The sequence below is a fragment of the Microcaecilia unicolor genome, chromosome 8, assembly GCF_901765095.1.
Source record: "Microcaecilia unicolor chromosome 8, aMicUni1.1, whole genome shotgun sequence".
Classification (NCBI taxonomy): Eukaryota; Metazoa; Chordata; class Amphibia; order Gymnophiona; family Siphonopidae; genus Microcaecilia; species Microcaecilia unicolor.
In genome coordinates this window covers 56,886,205-56,903,381 of record NC_044038.1, presented here as the reverse complement: position 1 = coordinate 56,903,381, position 17,177 = coordinate 56,886,205, and the positions used below count along the sequence as shown (strand labels likewise).

At 42.8% G+C, this 17,177-nt stretch overlaps 1 protein-coding gene across 1 annotated transcript in view; it reads left to right on the top strand.

Annotated features, from left to right (window-relative positions):
* Nucleotides 1-17,177, top strand: part of LOC115476518 (ankyrin repeat and fibronectin type-III domain-containing protein 1-like) — a 1,054,756-nt gene that overhangs the window by 306,859 nt on the left and 730,720 nt on the right. Inside the window, exon 3 of the mRNA XM_030212932.1 lies at nt 5,845-6,035. Coding sequence (XP_030068792.1) covers nt 5,845-6,035 — 191 coding nt within the window. The remainder of the gene's footprint in view (nt 1-5,844; nt 6,036-17,177) is intronic.

The following is a 17,177-nucleotide window of genomic DNA, read 5'->3' as shown; positions in this document are numbered from 1 at the left end:
TTGTTAATAAAAGGAGCTCATTGTGAATACTACTGTCCACCCTAAAAAGATGTTTTGTGGCTGTACATGAGAATTGTGATATGATCCCTTGTTTCATATTGTTGACGGTCTGTGATGTTGTCCGTTTGGGTGGTATATTGGTGTATTAGGGCCTGCCCAGTGTAATATTTATGGAGGTTCTGAGTATGCTTTTGCACAAGTTTGTGCATAGTGTGTAGTGTTTTACAGTTGGGATTGTTGGCCTTATTGAGGTGACAAACATCAACACTTTAATTTAATTTTAGTTTGTCATAACACCAGTGTAGTCGCCGGATGTTACTTCACTAATGTGACTATTTCATTTTGGGATTTTCCATTGATAGAAATAGCAGTGTTTAATAATTGATAACATTTTTGAATAGTATACACATTGGTTAGTATATGCTTTGACTTTGAGCAACCATGTTTTTTGACATATGATACGTATGTAATATCTACACTGGATGGACTGTACAGGTCTTTCTCTGCCGTCATCTACTATGTTATTATGTTATGTTACATTTAATAAAAGGTGTTAATTGTAACTTTTATTTTTACTTATTTTTTCTGTGTGTTGTCAGACAATTATGGATGTAAGCCCCACCCGGCCCCACCCCTAACCCACCCCTAACCCACCCCAGTCCCGCCCTTAACCCCACCCCCGGTCCCACCCCTAACCCCACCCCCTTTAGCCTCCCCAAACAGTTGGGCCACCGACCGCCTATGCGCCCCGCGCTGTTCCAGCGCTATTTTAGAGTGCTGTTTGGAACAGCGTGGGGCTTTTGATCATCTGCCTGTCAGTGCTCTGAACTTCCAGAATTTGAACTGTTTCCTAGGCAGACTTCTAGTCACTGTTATTATATTCTTTTATAGTAAAATTTCCCAGTACTAATTTGCAAGTGGTTATGACTAGTTTATAACTCCCAGTATGAGTTTGTAACTTTTGTGCTATTTATATCTTATTTGTGTGGATACTTTTCCCATGAAAGCTTATGCTTATACTAATCCAAAAGTATGCCTGAAAGTGCATGCCTTACCCTCCAACCGGGAACATCTTCATAATATGGCTTAGTATGGCTGTATGTCTATAATTATACCTGTATAAAACTTGTATGTGTGGAAAGTCCTTGGAAAATTGCCCTCTGAGAGTATAGTTGTATGACACAGTGCCTATAAGATTTCAAGTTTATTAAGAAATTTGATATCCAGTCTTTGGAAAGTCCATCAAGGTGAATTACAATGAGTAAACTATAATTATGAATGGGAAAAGAACTACAATTATGTACAGGAAAAAGCAGTAGTGTACCAAGGGTGGGCAATGGGAGCTGTCTGCTTCCCCTGGTGTGCCACACCTCCCCAAAGCGCATCACCTGACCTTTCATCCCAGCAAGGGAGTGCATGGAGCAGACACACAGCTGTCAGATCTGCCAGTCCCCTGCCCCCTCTAATGTTACTTCCTGTTTTGGGGCAGGGGACTGGCAGAGCCGACAGCCGTGTGTCTGCTCCATGCACTCCCTTGCTGGGATGAAAGGTCAGGTGATGCGCTTTGGGGAGGTGTGGCACACCAGGGGAAGCAGCGGTGACCCACCCTAGGTGGCAAACAAGTTAGGAACGCCACTGGGAAAAAGCAAACACAGGATGAACAAGATTGGGAGTAGGAAATAGGGGAAGACAACCCCCCCTTCCAAAAAAAAGTTAAGGGCCCTATTTTATAAAGGCAATAGGGGTACTTGTGTGTCTTTGAGATAGATGCTTAGAAATATCCCTAGTAACACACAGTTTCCCTCACAAAAATGTACGTCTGCTCCAAAAATATATATAAATTTACTTTATTCATTTATAACACCGCTTATAGACTGTTCTATCTAATATTCTAGGAGTTTTACAAAAATAACATCTATAATAAATTCATACAAAAACAATTTCTTCAATATAAAATAAACTAAAACTAAACTAAAAGCTTACAGTTCCCCCATCAACTAACATCTGAGAAAAAAAATAGGCCTTAAGCAATTTTGTAAATTGCAAATAGTTCTCAACCTAATTTAATATGTAACTCATTCCATAGATGGGAATCTTCGGCATAAAAGGTTTTATATCTAATATCTTCCGACCTAACCTTTTTGTAAGAAGGAACAGTCAGTAGCAGTTTATCAGCAGATCTGAGAGGTTATGGTGGACAATAAATTCTTAAACCGAGGTTAAGAAGTAGGGTCTTCACCCTTTATAAATCAAACTCAAAGCTTTAAACTGAACTCTCCACTTTACTGGTAGCCAATGTAAATCATACAAAACAAGAAAGATAAGATCCAATCTTGAAACCCCTGAGATTAACCTAGCTGATGCATTCTGACCTACTGCAAAGGTTCAACAGGTAAAGAGGTAAACCCCAAAATAACAGATTACAGTAATCAAATAGAGGTATTACAAGAGATTGCACCACTGTTCTAAAATTTGAACTAGACAGCAAACCCTTCAGTCTGCGCAACATCTTAAATTCAAAAGGAAACTCCATTGAGGAGGAGGAGGAAAAAGCCAAAACCTGAGTTTTTGATACATTCAATTTCAATCTGTTTGCATTCATCCAAGAGTTAAAAAATCCAAACTTTCATAGAACCAGAAATGTGTATAAAAAAACCTGAATATCATCAGCATAGATCTTATACGAAAGGTTCCAATCCTGACAATAATTTATAAAGGGAGAGCATGTTATAAAGTACCAGAATTAAAGCAGACCCCTTTGGAGCCCCTAAAACTATCTCACCCCAGGAAGAACTATCCTGCCCCAGCTCCACTCAAAAAAGTCTATCACTAAGAAATGACTTAAACCATTTAAAAACAAGCCCTTGAACTCCCAATGATTCCATCCTCTGAATCAGAAGGCCATGAAGGACAGTATCAAAAGCTGATGAAATGTTGAGTAACCAGAAGGTATGATTCACCCCTATCACAAACTGAAATCAACAGTTTCTGTAGAATACTTAGGGTGCAATCCAAATTGTCCTGAACACAAAATCTGATGTTGATATAGAAAATCAAGTATCTTACATATATTGCAAACTATGCCCCAGGAATGTCTGTGGATGGAGTGTGTGTTCAGTTCTGGTTGCCTCATCTCAAAAAAGATATAAAGAAATTGGAGAAGGTGCAGAGAAGGGCGATGAAAATGATAAAAGGGATGGGACGGCTACCTTATGAGGAGAGGTTAAGAAGGCTAGGAGTCTTTAGCCTGGAGAAAAGGCGTCTGAGGGGTGATATGATAGAGGCAGGGGCATATCTGAGGTTCGGCGGTAGGGGGGCAGGGGCTAGAGTGAGGGGGTACATTATAGCCCCCCCCCCCGGCCGCCCCCCCCTACCGCCGTTAACCCTCCCTCCCTCCCCCGCCTACCGCTGTCACCTATCCCCCCGAGGTCTGCTTCCTCCTGCCGGCTTTTTAAAATATTGCTTCAGCTGGCGGGGGACCCCAACCCCCCGCCAGCCCAGCCGCGGTCTTCTTTAACTTCTTCATCCTTGTCGTGCTGTGAAAGCTGCATGCATCCTTAGTTTCAGTTGGACGGAGTGTGACGTCACAACGTGCTGCGACGTCAGACTCTGACCAACTGGAACTAAGGATGCATGCAGCTTTCACAGCACAACGAGGATGAAGAAGTTAAAGAAGACCACGGCTGGGCTGGCGGGGGGTTGGGGTCCCCCGCCAGCTGAAGCAATATTTTAAAAAGCCGGCAGGAGGAAGCGGACCTCAGGGGGTAGGTGACGGCGGTAGGCGGGGGAGGGAGGGAGGGTTAACGGCGGTAGGGGGGTCCGGGGCGAAATCTGCGGGGGGCCCAGGCCCCTGTGGCCCCACGCAGATACATCCCTGGATAGAAGTCTACAAAATAATGAGTGGGGTAGAGCGTACAGATGTAAAGCGTTTGTTTACACTTTCTAACAATAATAGAACCAGGGGACACAAGATGGAATTAGAATGTGGTAGGTTTAAAACAAATCGTAAAAAGTTTTTCTTTACTCAGCGCGTGGTTAGACTCTGGAACTCATTGCCGGAGAAGGTAGTGACGGCAGCTGGCCTTGCTGACTTTAAAGGGGGTCTGGACAGATTTCTGAAGGAAAAGTCCATTGATCGTTATTAAATTTTGGGTTTTTGCCAGGTTCTTGGGGCCTGGATTGGCCGCTGTTGGAGACAGAGTGCTGGGCTTGATGGACCTTCGGTCTTTTCCCAGCGTGGCAGTGCTTATGTACTTATGTACTTATTGGCATGTATTTGCATGTTCAACCATGCAATTATAAGAACCAAAAATGCTTTTTAAATGATCTCCCTCTCTCTCTGCCAAAATATGTATTTTCTCCCTACTCTAATAAATATTTAAAAAGTCATGTTAGTGACTATCAACACGTCTCAGTTTTAAAATATAACATTGAGTTCTACAACATCTTAAGGCCCATTTTACACAGCATGTTGAGATTGGATTCGAGATGTACAGGTTGGGACATGCTCATTTCCATCAGCATTGTAGAAAAGTTTCTGCTGCATGTGGAGTCTTTAGTAAAAATAGATAAGATTATTTAGTCTTGATATACCGCCCTTCAAAACAATCAAATATAAATACATATGTGGAAGAGGACAAGAACTCCAACTCGAAAACAAGAACGAATAAAAGAATCAAAGAAAAGCGAAGGTCATTAAAATGGTATAAAACGAGATAAGAGCTTAGATAGCTGCACAAACATGCTGTCCAGAACTTCACAACTCAGGGCCAAAAGAAGCGTGAATATGATTGTTCTGTATGAAGGCAGAAAGGTTAAGTATTCTAGAGAGACAAACCCAAGGAGCAGAATGTTGGGTAGATTGTAATCTGGTTTGAGCTACAGCAGGAGTGCACATTTATTTGCTGACATACATGGTGAGAGCAGCCATTTTAGAAATATACATGTGGAAAAGATGAATGGTATATACCTAGCAGATTCCATATGGAAGTGGTGCTGCTTCCATGTGCAGCTGTCCAGTTATATAAACCTCTAGGTGTAACTGCCACCATTTTAACTTTTCTTCATTTTGGAGATGGAAATAAGCAGCTGGGGACTGAGGAAAATTACTTTTAATCCCAATGTAAAGACTTGGCCTAAACAAGCACTTTTTAAAAAATTTGTGCCTGCCTTTGAGCTGATGTAAAAATCCTATGGGGAGATTTTTGTCCCATACACTTTTGTCCCATAGACATGCATTTCCTTTGTAAACTAAGGCATACATGATACACATGTAGATTTTTCTCCTGCTCAAGGCATGTCCAAACCACATGCCCAGCCAATGTCACTGTTCCCTCTAAGCTGAGCAGGAGTCCTCCAACTATGTTGCTGCCAGTGAGGGGTAGTGCTTTAATATTGTGTTTTCAATCACTAGGGACAGGCAGGATCCCCAGAGCCCTGCTGAGGTTGCCTGTTTCCCCACTCTGTTGAAGATGTGATAGTGAAACAGCACCCCCTCACTGGCAGAACTGTAGCTGTTCAGCATAGAAATAGTGCCAGCCATGCCACCTTGAAATCTCTGCATGGTATGGATCTCCACTCATAAATACTGGCTTTCTATATTGCTGTTTACATGTGTATGCAATCTGCACATGGTAAATGCTGCTATTTATGCATGTTGTTAAATAACCCCCCCCCCTTTGCGTGGAAGTCCATGGACACTGGAGCTTGCACTTCATATAGGTAGTTTGTTTCCTGATTCCACTAAAGTTAGTCCTTGTAACAGAGCACCACCAGCTGATTTTGACTGGGTTCCTCACGGAAATATAATTAAATTATAATATTCTTTTTCTTTTTCTGTTAAAGATCATTGGACAGGAAATTGCAGAGGCCTGCCCTTGGAAAGTCAAGGACCCTCCCCAGCATCCCTCAGTCCCCTATTCTGAGCAGGGTCCCGCACTTGGAGGCAAAGTTGCATCAGGAGGATGTACCAGGTCAGCAAAGACGGCATCCTACTTCCTCCAACTCCCTGAAAGTCTGCACTGTCCCATCGGCAGGTAAGTTTATAGGAAATTCAGTGGGAAAGTGCTGCGCTGAATTTCTGCTTTAAGGTCCTCAACCTTTTTTCGCTCTTCTGCATTGGTATAGTGTATCTCAAAGAACCATGTTCTGTGCTGAGATAAGAGGCATTACTAATGGTGTGCTACAGGAATCTGTCTTCAGTTCGGTTCTTTTCAAATTTTTATTTATTTTTAAAAATTGTTCTTTATTTTCAAATTTTTATAAGTGCTTTTGTGGAAGGAATATTGGAACAGGGTTGCATTTTTTGAAGATGATACCAACATCTGCAACAGGCTAGATACCCTGGAAGGTATGAAAAGATGTGGAGGGATCTAGTGCAGACTGAATAATGATCTCTAGTCTGACAGCTAAGATTTAATTCCAAAAAATGTAGGGTCTTACTGTTGGGCTGCAAAATCCATTCACCTCCATACCTCACTCCTGTTTTGTGCACAGAATAACTTTTCCCCCTGTATTGTATCTGATGATCTTTAAGGTGCCAATCAGATAAGGGTGCTTGGGTGTATAAGGAGTGAAATAGGTAAGAAAAAGGAGATGCCTCTGTATGTGTCTTTTGTGAGGCTCGTTTGAAGTACTGTGTACCGTTCTGGAGCATGCATCTCCAAAAGTTGATAAACATAAAGCGTATATTTATAGAGAGAGAGTTAAAACTCTAAGGGGCCTTTTACAAAGGCATGCTGAAAAATGGCTTGTGGTAGTGTAGGTGTGGGTTTTGGGTGCGCACCAATCCATTTTTCAGCGTGCCTGTGAAAAAGGCCTTTTTTTTGCCGAAAATGGACGTGTGGCAAAATCAAAATTGCCGCTCGTCCATTTTGGATCTGAGACCTTACCGCCAGCCATTGACCTAGCAGTAAAGAATCCTGGTGGTAATGACCTACGCACTTCAAATGCCACTTGGCGCGTGTCCATTACGCACGTCTAAAAATAAAAAAATATTTTTCAGACGCGCGTATTGGATGCACGCCAAAAATGAAATTACTGCAAGAGCCACGCGGTAGTTGGGTGGTAACTCCATTGTGGCATGTGTTGGGTGCGTGTAGACGCTTACGCAGCTTAGTAAAAGGACCCCTAAATATCTATATCCCAGAGAGAAGGCAGCTTGGGAAGATATGGCAGAGACATTTAAATATCTCTACGCAGACAGGTACCTGACTTCAAAATACCATTTGGGAAGTATGAACTCCTCCTATTAGAGGCCCTTTTACAAAGTTGAGGTAATGATTATTTGGGATGTGTGTGAACTACCCATGTACTAAAAAAGAAAATTTATTTTTTAGTGTTGGGGTATAGAGTGGGCGTGTTCTGTGCTAATCGATTAGCATGTGGGCATTGTCATGTACTAACTGATTAGTGCAGGTTTAGCGTGTGAGTCTCTAAAAATAGGAGGCGGTAGGTGCTCACATGCTAATGGGAAAATTAATACATGGGCTATTTTTACAAAAAAATGGAAAATCAGCCATTTTACCCCAGAGGTAAATGGCCTTAGTACACGGGAATGACCCTCATAAGGGCACACTAAAGCCACTTTTTATCACTGTTTGGTAAAAAGGCCCCTTTGAAAACTGTCTTTACCTGTGGCAACTAAAACGTTTCTCTCCAAATATTGAAAAGTCTAGCTTGAACACAGTAGATCAATGCCACGATAATACCAGACTACTGTAATGCCCCATACGTTGGTCAAACAAAAAAGAGTTTGCACCAGTTTCAATTAATTCGGAATGCTACAACACAACTGATACAGATCTGCAATGTTGTGGTCACATGACACACTTTCTGCAAAAACTGCACTGGCCACCAGTATGTTACAGGCCAAATTTAATATTCTTGTCCTCAGACAAAATGGGCTAGAATACCCAACAAATGTTTTTGAGGCCTCTAAAGTCATCCTAAGGAGCATCATTATCTGCACCCTTGTCAGAAGAGATCACACAGTGTGATAACAACCAGTGAGCCTTCTCAGGAAAACCCCCCAAACTCTTGAACGGTCTACGCCTAACTCAAGGTTACCTCCATTTCAGGAAGTAGGTGAAAGCCTGGCTCTTCTCCCAGGCCTTTAATATGTGTTGATTGGATCCAAGATGGCGATGCTGTAGGAAGCGTCAACGGACACGTTTTTGAGGCTGGTCGAATTTCGTTGAAGCGAGTGTCTTTCCCCGTCTGAGCGATGGGGAAAAGATGGGGTAAAGTTCGGGAGACTCCCCTTGTCCCGGGCGGAATGCCCCAACTCAAACAGACGACTTTGGAGCGCTTCAGAGCAGTGCCCGATCCTGTGATGGTTTCTACTCCTTCTGCTCGAGTCAGCGATTTGTTGCTGAGCAGCAGTGGAGACGGGGCTTCCCTAAGCCCCGCCGAACGTGTGGCGCCCCCTCAACCCGGAAGGGAAGCTCTCCCGTTGAGCCCTGACATCGTAGACTGAAGTGGAGTACAGAGTGAGCAGGGAGGGAGTCCACGGGGGAGAAGAACTGGAGCTGACAGCCAAGGACCTTCGGAAGCACTAACATCTTACCCAGTTTTGTCTAAAACTGTGAGTATCCTGGAGCAGGCAGTGAAAGCCCCTCAACCGGATGTTTTATTGGGAGAGATAGAAAAAGCTGCCGTAGTGATCTTAGAGTCACTATAGGATTTAACTTTCACCACTCGAAATGCTTTACAAACTTTAATATTTCAAAATACAGAAACATTTAAAGCACTATCCGAGACTGCATTGAACCAACTACAAACTAATGTTTCTCAAGCCTTTGAAGTCAATAAATTATCTGAAAGAACTGAAAAATTGGACCTTTTTGAACAGGCTTCAATTAAGGAAAGAAACTTTATTTATAGACGTTTGGCATATCTGGAAAATCAATCCAAAAGACTGACTCTTCGTTTTTTAAATTTTCCTAGATCACCGTTGATTTCTCCAGTCCAAATGCTTAAACAATATTTAGTTGAGATACTAGGGATGCAGGAGACATCATTGCCCCCTATTACTAGAGCTTTTTATCTTCAATTAGAAGCTAAATCATCTGAAAATGAACCTTTACAGGGGGCAATGAATTTAACTGCATTCCTGGAAACATCTCTTGAAATAATTACACAGAGAACCACCATGCTTGCAACGTTTGCGTTAGAAATGGATAGAGATGCAGTACTCAAACTATCGTTAAGACATTTAGATTCTGAGTTTTTGGGTTCAAAGATAAGAGTATTTCCGGATCTATCCAAGGAAACGCAGAAGAGACGTAAGAGGTTCCTACTGCTGCGGTCTAGAACAGTAGCAGTGGGAGCGGAATTTCTTCTGCGATTTCCCTGTATTTCTAGAGCTAAATTTCAATCAAAATTGTATCAATTCTGTGACCCAAAGCAGTTAGAAGAATTTCTAATTAGCAAAGAAGAGGTTAATGTGCAAGTCTAACCCCATATGTACCACTGTATAGTAGGCTAGAGTTAACCTCCTGGGAATGACGCTTCTTTAATTATAGTATTATAGATAATAACTGTTTAAATAAGCAGTATTATTTTTCTTTCATTTTCCTTTTTCTTGGATCATTTATTCTTTGTAATATTGTGGTCGATAGTAAGAAGAACTTAGGTATTTGACGTTATCATATATATGAAGAAATTTTTCCTTTTGTGTATTAACACTCATAAAAACTTGTTATGTTTGTTAAAAATTATAAATAAAGAATTAAAAAAAATATATGTGTTGATTGGCTATCCACTCACTCTGCATCTAGACTAGCTTGCCGCACACCCTGTAACTAAGACTAGTTCCTTATACCTTATTCAATTGTACACATAATCTACCTTCAATTCAGCCACTGATTAATCCAAATAACTTTGTCTTACTCAGCTTACCCAGCTTGGGTAAGACTTGTGGAGGGGCGTAATTGAAAGGGACGCCCAAGTTTTGCTGAGGATGTCCTTGCAAAATGTCCCAGTGGAGGGGCGGTGAAACCCGTATTATCAAAACAAGATGGACATCCATCTTCATTTCGATAATGCGGTCGGGGACCCCAAATCTTGACATTTAGGTCGTCCTTAGAGATGGTCGTCCCTAGACTTGGTCATTTCTGATTTTCAGCGATAATCAAAACCAAGGATGCCCATCTAAGAACGACCAAATGCAAGCCCTTTGGTCGTGGGAGGAGCCAGCATTCGTAGTGCACTGGTCCCCCTGAAATGCCAGCACACCAACCGGGCACCCTTGGGGGCACTGCAGTGGACTTCAGAAATTGCTCCCAGGTACATAGCTCCCTTACCTTGTGTGCTGAGCGCCCTCCCCCCCCCAAAAAAAAAAAACACTACCCACAACTGTACACCACTACCATAGCCCTTACAGGTGAAGGGGGCACCTAGATGTGGGTACAGTGGGTTTGTGGTGGGTTTTAGAGGGCTCACATATACCACCATAAGTGTAACAGGTAAGGGGAGGATGGGCCTGGGTCCGCCTGCCTGAAGTGCACTGCACCCACTAAAACTGCTCCAGGGACCTGGTGCATACTGCTGTGATGGACCTGAGTATGACATTTGATTCTGGCATAGAGGCTGGCACAAAATATTTTAAAAGATGTTTTTTGAGGGTGGGAGGGGGTTAGTGACTGACCACTGGGGGAGTAAGGAGAGGTCATCCCTGATTCTCTCCAGTGGTCATCTGGTCAGTTCGGGCACCTTTTTGTGGTTTGGTCTTAAGAAAAACAGGACCAGGTAAAGTCGTCCAAGTGCTCGTCAGGGATGCCCTTTTTTTTCCATTATGTGTCAAGGATGCCCATGTGTTAGGCATGCCCAAGTCCCGCCTTCGCTACGGCTCCGACACGCCCCCGTGAACTTTGGTCGTCCCTGTGACGGAAAGCAGTTGCGGATGCCCAAAATCAGCTTTTGATTATGCCTATTTGGGCGACCCCCGTGAGAAGGATGCCCATCTTCCGATTTGTGCCGAAAGATGGGCGTCCTTCTCTTTCGAAAATGAGCCTGATAGTCTCAACTGCACTTGCCCCCTTGGCTGCCTATTGAGATGTTTCATTATGAGCATCCAGCATGGTTAAAAGGTGAAGTGAAAATGGCTATTTGAGGCAAAAGAACATTCTTCAAGTAATGGAATAAAGATCCAAATGAAGAAAATAAGAAACAAAATAATCACTGTCAGTCTAGATGCAAAGCATTGATAAAGAAGGCTAAAAGAGAATATGAAGAAAATCTTGCCGCTGAGACAAAAACTCATAGTAACAGCTTTTTCAGGTACATCAGAAGAGAAAGCCTGTGAGAGAATCTGTGGGACTGTAAGGTCATGAAGGAGCAGAAGGGGCACTCAGGGAGGACAAGGCCATAGTGGAGAGATTGAATAAATTCTTTGCTTCGGTGTTTGCGTAAGAAGATGTAAGAGATCTACCTGTACCGGAAAAGGTTTTCAAGGGTGACGATGCAGAGGAACTGTAAGAAATCTCAGTGAACCTGGAAGATGTACTGGGCCATATCGATAAATTAAAGAGTGATAAATCACCTGGACTTAATGGTATACACCCCAGGGTAGTGAAAGAACTCAAAACATGAAATTGCTGTTCTGTTGTTAGTAATCTGTAACCTGTCATTAAAATCATTCATAGTACCTGAAGATTAAAGGGTCGCCAATATAACACCGATTTTTTAAAAGGGATCTAGGGGTGATCCTGGAAATTACAGACCGGTAAGCTTAACTTCAGTGTCAGGAAAAACAGTGGAAACTATTATAAAGATTAAAATTACAAAACACATTGACAAAACATGGTTTAATGGGACAAAGTCGGCACGGGTTCAGCCAAGGGAAGTCTTGCCTCACCAATTTGCTTCATTTCTTTGAAGGTGTGAATACATGTGTGGATAAAGGTGAGCTGGTTGATGTAGTGTATCTAGATTTTCAGAAAGCTTTTGACAGAGTTCCTCGTGAGAGACTCCTGAGAAAATTAAAAAGTCATGGTATAGGAGGCAATGTCCTTCTGTGGATTAGGAATTGGTTATTGGAAAGAAATTTGCAGATGACACAAAACTATTCAAAGTTGTCAAAACACATGTGGATTGTGAAATATTGTAGAAAGACCTTAGGAAACTGGAAGACTGGGCATCCAAATGGCAGATGAAATTTAATATGGACAAATGCAAAGTGATGCACCTAAGTGATGCACCCTGATGCTAGGGTCCACCTTAGGAATCAGCTCTCAAGAAAAGGATCTGTGCACCGACCTGGAAGTTAACTGGGCATAGGCAGTACAGTTAACTTGGCACAAAGTTAAGAGAGTATTTTTCTGACCTAACTTTGGGGTCCTTTTACAAAGGCACACTAGCATTTTTAGCACGGGCTAAAAATAATCATACACTAAACACTGGAGATGCCCATATATTCCTATGGGTGTCTATAGTGTTTAGCATATGCTAATCATTGTGTGCGCTAAAAACGCTAGATTGCCTTTGTAAAAGGACCCCTTTATGTATTCACTTAGCTGGTTAGTGGACATGCCAAGTTATGTTGACACAGATGACAGTTCCTTGAAGCTACTGACAGCTCCAGTCCACCCATAAAATTTTGTATGTTAAAGGTGTGTGGTCCTTTGTGTGCACTGCACATAAACGTCTGTGCATCGTGCGTTGAGATCATTTGAATGCAAACTGGCTAATTGGCATACATTTGCATACAGTTTTCGTTGTGTGCTTCTGAGATCAGGAAATTGCTCGCTGTAACCCTTTGTGCATTTATCGCTAAATACCGTGCTTGCTAAACCAGCTGGAACCGGTTGAAAATTCAGGTTGCTGGCCAGATAAATTTTGTGCATTGGGGCCTAAATACTGCCACTAAGTACTGGCTCCACCCAAACTTCACCCCCCCGGACTGCCCCTAAACTAGCCAGTTAGAGAATGGCTGGTTAGTGGAGATATGCAGCATCACTACCCGGTTAAGTGCTGTGGCCAGCTAGCTCAGCAGGGTTTAACTGGGAGGAGCCTTTCCTGCCCAGTTAAACCCTTCAACCTCTATACATTTAGCACCTTGACTATGTATAGCAGCACTGAAAATCTGTATTAAATGCTAGCACCAGTGTTTAAATCAATATGGTTTTCACCTCTGTTGATTATTGAACTCTATATTTTGAAATGATTGTGATCACTTCTTTTGAACTAAACTGCCTGAAATGCCTTTATGGGTAAAGTGGATTTCTCTGCTCTTCATTATCCTTCCAGTGATTTGTAAAGAAATTACCAGAGACACTAGATGCTGGCATGGTGATTGGGGGAAGAAAATTTGAAAAAATAAAAATAAAAATGCCACTTTTTGGGTGCATCTTTGGACTTCTCAAATCTTTCTATCTGAGGAAATAAAGGAGAGGTAAAGCAGGCTTTAAAAATAGGTTATACCTGCATGCCATGAGCTCAGTTTTACAAATTAATAATTTATAACAGGTATTTCTTTGTTCAGATCTTGTTAGATTGATTTTACCTCAGGCTCTGATCAACTGCAAGTGGGCCTGGACTAGGGAAGGGTGTCCTTGTCAAGATTCAACCTCTGTGACTTCAGGTTTTGGCAGAGGAAACAGAGCTTTTTAGCATCTTCTTGTGCTTTGAGTTTTGTTTTTTCCCCTGTGGTTGGTGCTGGGGAAGGTGGAAATCTTACCATTTGTCTACTCTCCCTTTCACAGTCAGTAATTGGTTGAAAGTGCCCTTAGCATGCCCAGGGTCTGCTTCAGGCATGTGGAGATAAGATAGATTCCAGTGCTTATACAGCGAGACAAGAAAAAATGAACAAGCTGATGAGGCCTGTCTAGCAGGGTCCGATTATCATTTCCTGTGCAGAACTTTTCCATTGCATGAAAAGAATATTTTGGAAATGCGTTTCGAAGCTCAGAAGTATTTTTTAGGTTAAGTATGTTTATAAAATATGCAGAATTTTTCTGAAAGTTCTAGAAGTTTCAGAGGATCCAACACATTTTCCTGGTTCTCACATCTCTGCCAGGAAATGTACTTCCTCATAGATCATTATTTGATTTTGCGGACCAGATATATAACAGCATAACAGGATTGCATAGCCAATAAGTACTTTTGGTTATGACAAATGTCCAGTTTGACTTGTCCAAGCCATCATATTTTCAGTAACGTCATATAGTTGTGAAAGTTGGATAGTAAAGAAGCAAGGCAGAAAGAAAATTTTTACCTTTGAGTTATGATGCTAGAGAAGAATACTGCACAGAAAAGTGCGATGAAAATGATGAAGGGGATGGGACGACTTCCCTATGAGGAAAGGCTGAAGCGGCTGGGGCTCTTCAGCTTGGAGAAGAGATAGATGAGGGGAGATATGATAGAGGTTTATAAAAATAATGAGTGGAGTGGAATGGGTAGATGTGAATCGTTTGTTTACTCTTTCCAAAAATACTAGGACTAGGGGGCATTCAGTGAAGCTATAAAGTAGTACATTTTAAACGAATCGGAGAAACGTTTTCTTCACTCAACGTGTAATTAAACGCTAGAATTCTTTGCCAGAGAATGTGGTAAAGGCAGTTAGCTTAGCGGGGTTTAAAAAAGGTTTGTACAGCTTCCTAAAGGAAAAGTTCATAGACCATTATTAAAATGACTTGGGGAAAATCCAGTACTACTACTTATCATTTTTATAGCGCTACTAGACGTACGCAGCACTGTACACTTGAACATGAAGAGACAGTCCCTGCTTGACAGAGCTTACAATCTAATTCAGCGGCGTTCCGAGGGGCGCTGACACCCGGGGCGGATCGCTGATGTGCCCCGACCCCCGGGTGCAGCGCCCCCCCCCCCGTGCAACGCGACACTCCCCACCACGGCAAAAGAACCCCCCCCCCCCGGGTGCACACTGCTGGGGGGGGTGCCACGCGCCGTTGGTTTCCATGCTCCCTCTGTCCCAGAACAGATTACTTCCTGTTCTGGGGCAGAGGGAGCATGGAAACCAACAACGCTGACCAGCATACGGCACCCCCCCAGCGGCGTGCACCCAGGGCGGACCGCCCCCCCCCCGCCCCTCCCCCCCTTGGTACGCCACTGATCTAATTAGATCCACTGCTTATTTCTGGGATAAGCAGCATAAAATGTATTGAACTTTTTGGGGTTCTTGCCAGGTATTTGTGACCTGGATTGGCAACTGTTGGAAACAGGTTGCTGGGCTTGATGGACCTTCAGTCTGTCCCAGTGCGGCAGTACTTATGTACATACCGCAGACTGCTTGAAAGACAAATCAATCAGTATTGGAGGAGATCAAACCTTAGTTTTCTTTGAAGCTCACATGACAAGACTTCGACTTTCATACTTTGGACTCATCATGTGAAGAGAGATCATTGGAGAAAAATATTATGCTTGGTAAGGATGAAAGTCAGTGCAAAGTGGAAGACCAGCAATGTGATGAATCAATACAATAACAGCATCTATGGATGCTCACTACCAACAATATCCGCTTAACTGAAGACCAAACACAGTTCACTGACTTGACGGCAATTAGTAGCAAATGTTCAGTATTAATCTTATTCATACACTGGACATGAAGGCAGCTCTTTTCAATGTTGATTGATAAGAGTGACAGCTTGCTCATTTTTCAGTGCTTGATGCAGTTCTGTACTCATGGTGGTGCTGTGTTTTCCTTTGGTCACTAGTCTGAATGGGAAATTCCACATGGATATGAGGACTGTGAGATAGCAGGGTGGAGACACATGTAAACAGAACTGTGAGTACAGGAGGTCAAGGCACTTATGCCTTGTTCCAGTGATTATTACTCTGCTAACACATTCTGTAGCACACAGAGAGATTTCACACACCTCAGCAACTTGCCTTGGGATGATTGTGTTCATTCCTCTCTGCTCAGCTTCATCTTTGTGATTTCTTTTTTTTCTGTAATCTGTGTCTCCTAACCCTGAGAGATTGTCTATCATTATATGGAAGAGGACATTCTCGGTTTTTAACCCTGTAGGCTCTCTCTGCCCCTTTAGTCCAGATCTATGCATCTAGCTCACCCCTAACCCTTTCTGTTACAAGCTGAAAAATGCATGATCATCCCCTAATTCTATAAACTTGCGTGCACAGTTTTACGCTTAGCATGCAAAAGGTGTGTGTGCAAGTTATAGAATAGAGCCACTTACACATGTAACTTAATTTAATAATTAGGTGCTAATTGGTATTGACTATAATTAGTGCTAATTTGCAATAACTACGTTAAGCATGTAACTTCTTTCAGTCATAGTTCTAGAAACTGAATGTTCAAAATCCATAACGTGCAACTGCGAGGGGATGTGGATCTGGCATGGGTGGGTCAGCGGCGTGCACAGTACTTATGCACACATGTTATAGAATACTAGCAGTTGTGTGCCTAACAACAGTTAGGCATGAGCATTTACATCAGCCATTTGATCTAATGTAAGTGCTTGCATCTAAAGTTAGGTGCATAACTATGGACTTATGCTAGTAACAGGTGACATTTTGCTGCCGCACCTGTACGACATAGTTGATTGAGTATTGATTTAAATTAGTACACCATTCTTTTTCTTACCGGAGCTCCACGCACGAAGTCTCCTCCTGATTACCAGATCTCCAGCCCTCCCTGAACCTGGTGGGGAGGGACCGGAGGTCCGCCGGACCTCCAGCCCCCTGTTGGCAGATTTGCTTTGGGAGGGAACGGGGGCCTGCCAGCATGCAACTGCATGCTGGACAGGGCTCACCATTCCTCTCCAATGATCTGCAAACCCTAACACCAGCTCGAAGCTGGCGTAGGGTTTGCCACGGCCAGCGACCCAAATTTTGGCCCGCTGATCGCTGATCATTGGCGATGAATGCGCTAAGCCCTGTTTAGCATGCATTAGCATGCTACTTGCGCAGAGAGCCCTCGAGCGTGTTGTTTCATGCGCTCGAGGGCTCTTATCACGGGGGGGGGGGGGTAGCAAACACCGGCGCTAGTATGGCGCTAGCCGCCTCTAGTGCCGGCGTTTGCTTTTGATCATCTGCCTAATGGTGTTTCCATTTCCTTGCACTCCAAATATCTGTTTTTATGACAGTGGCTATTGGTCTTTTCGGTCTGTTTGCTATCAAGAAGCCAAAAAAGAACATGTGTGTTTGACTCTGAATAGCTGAAATACTGAAATAAGCATAATTATAATAATATTTAC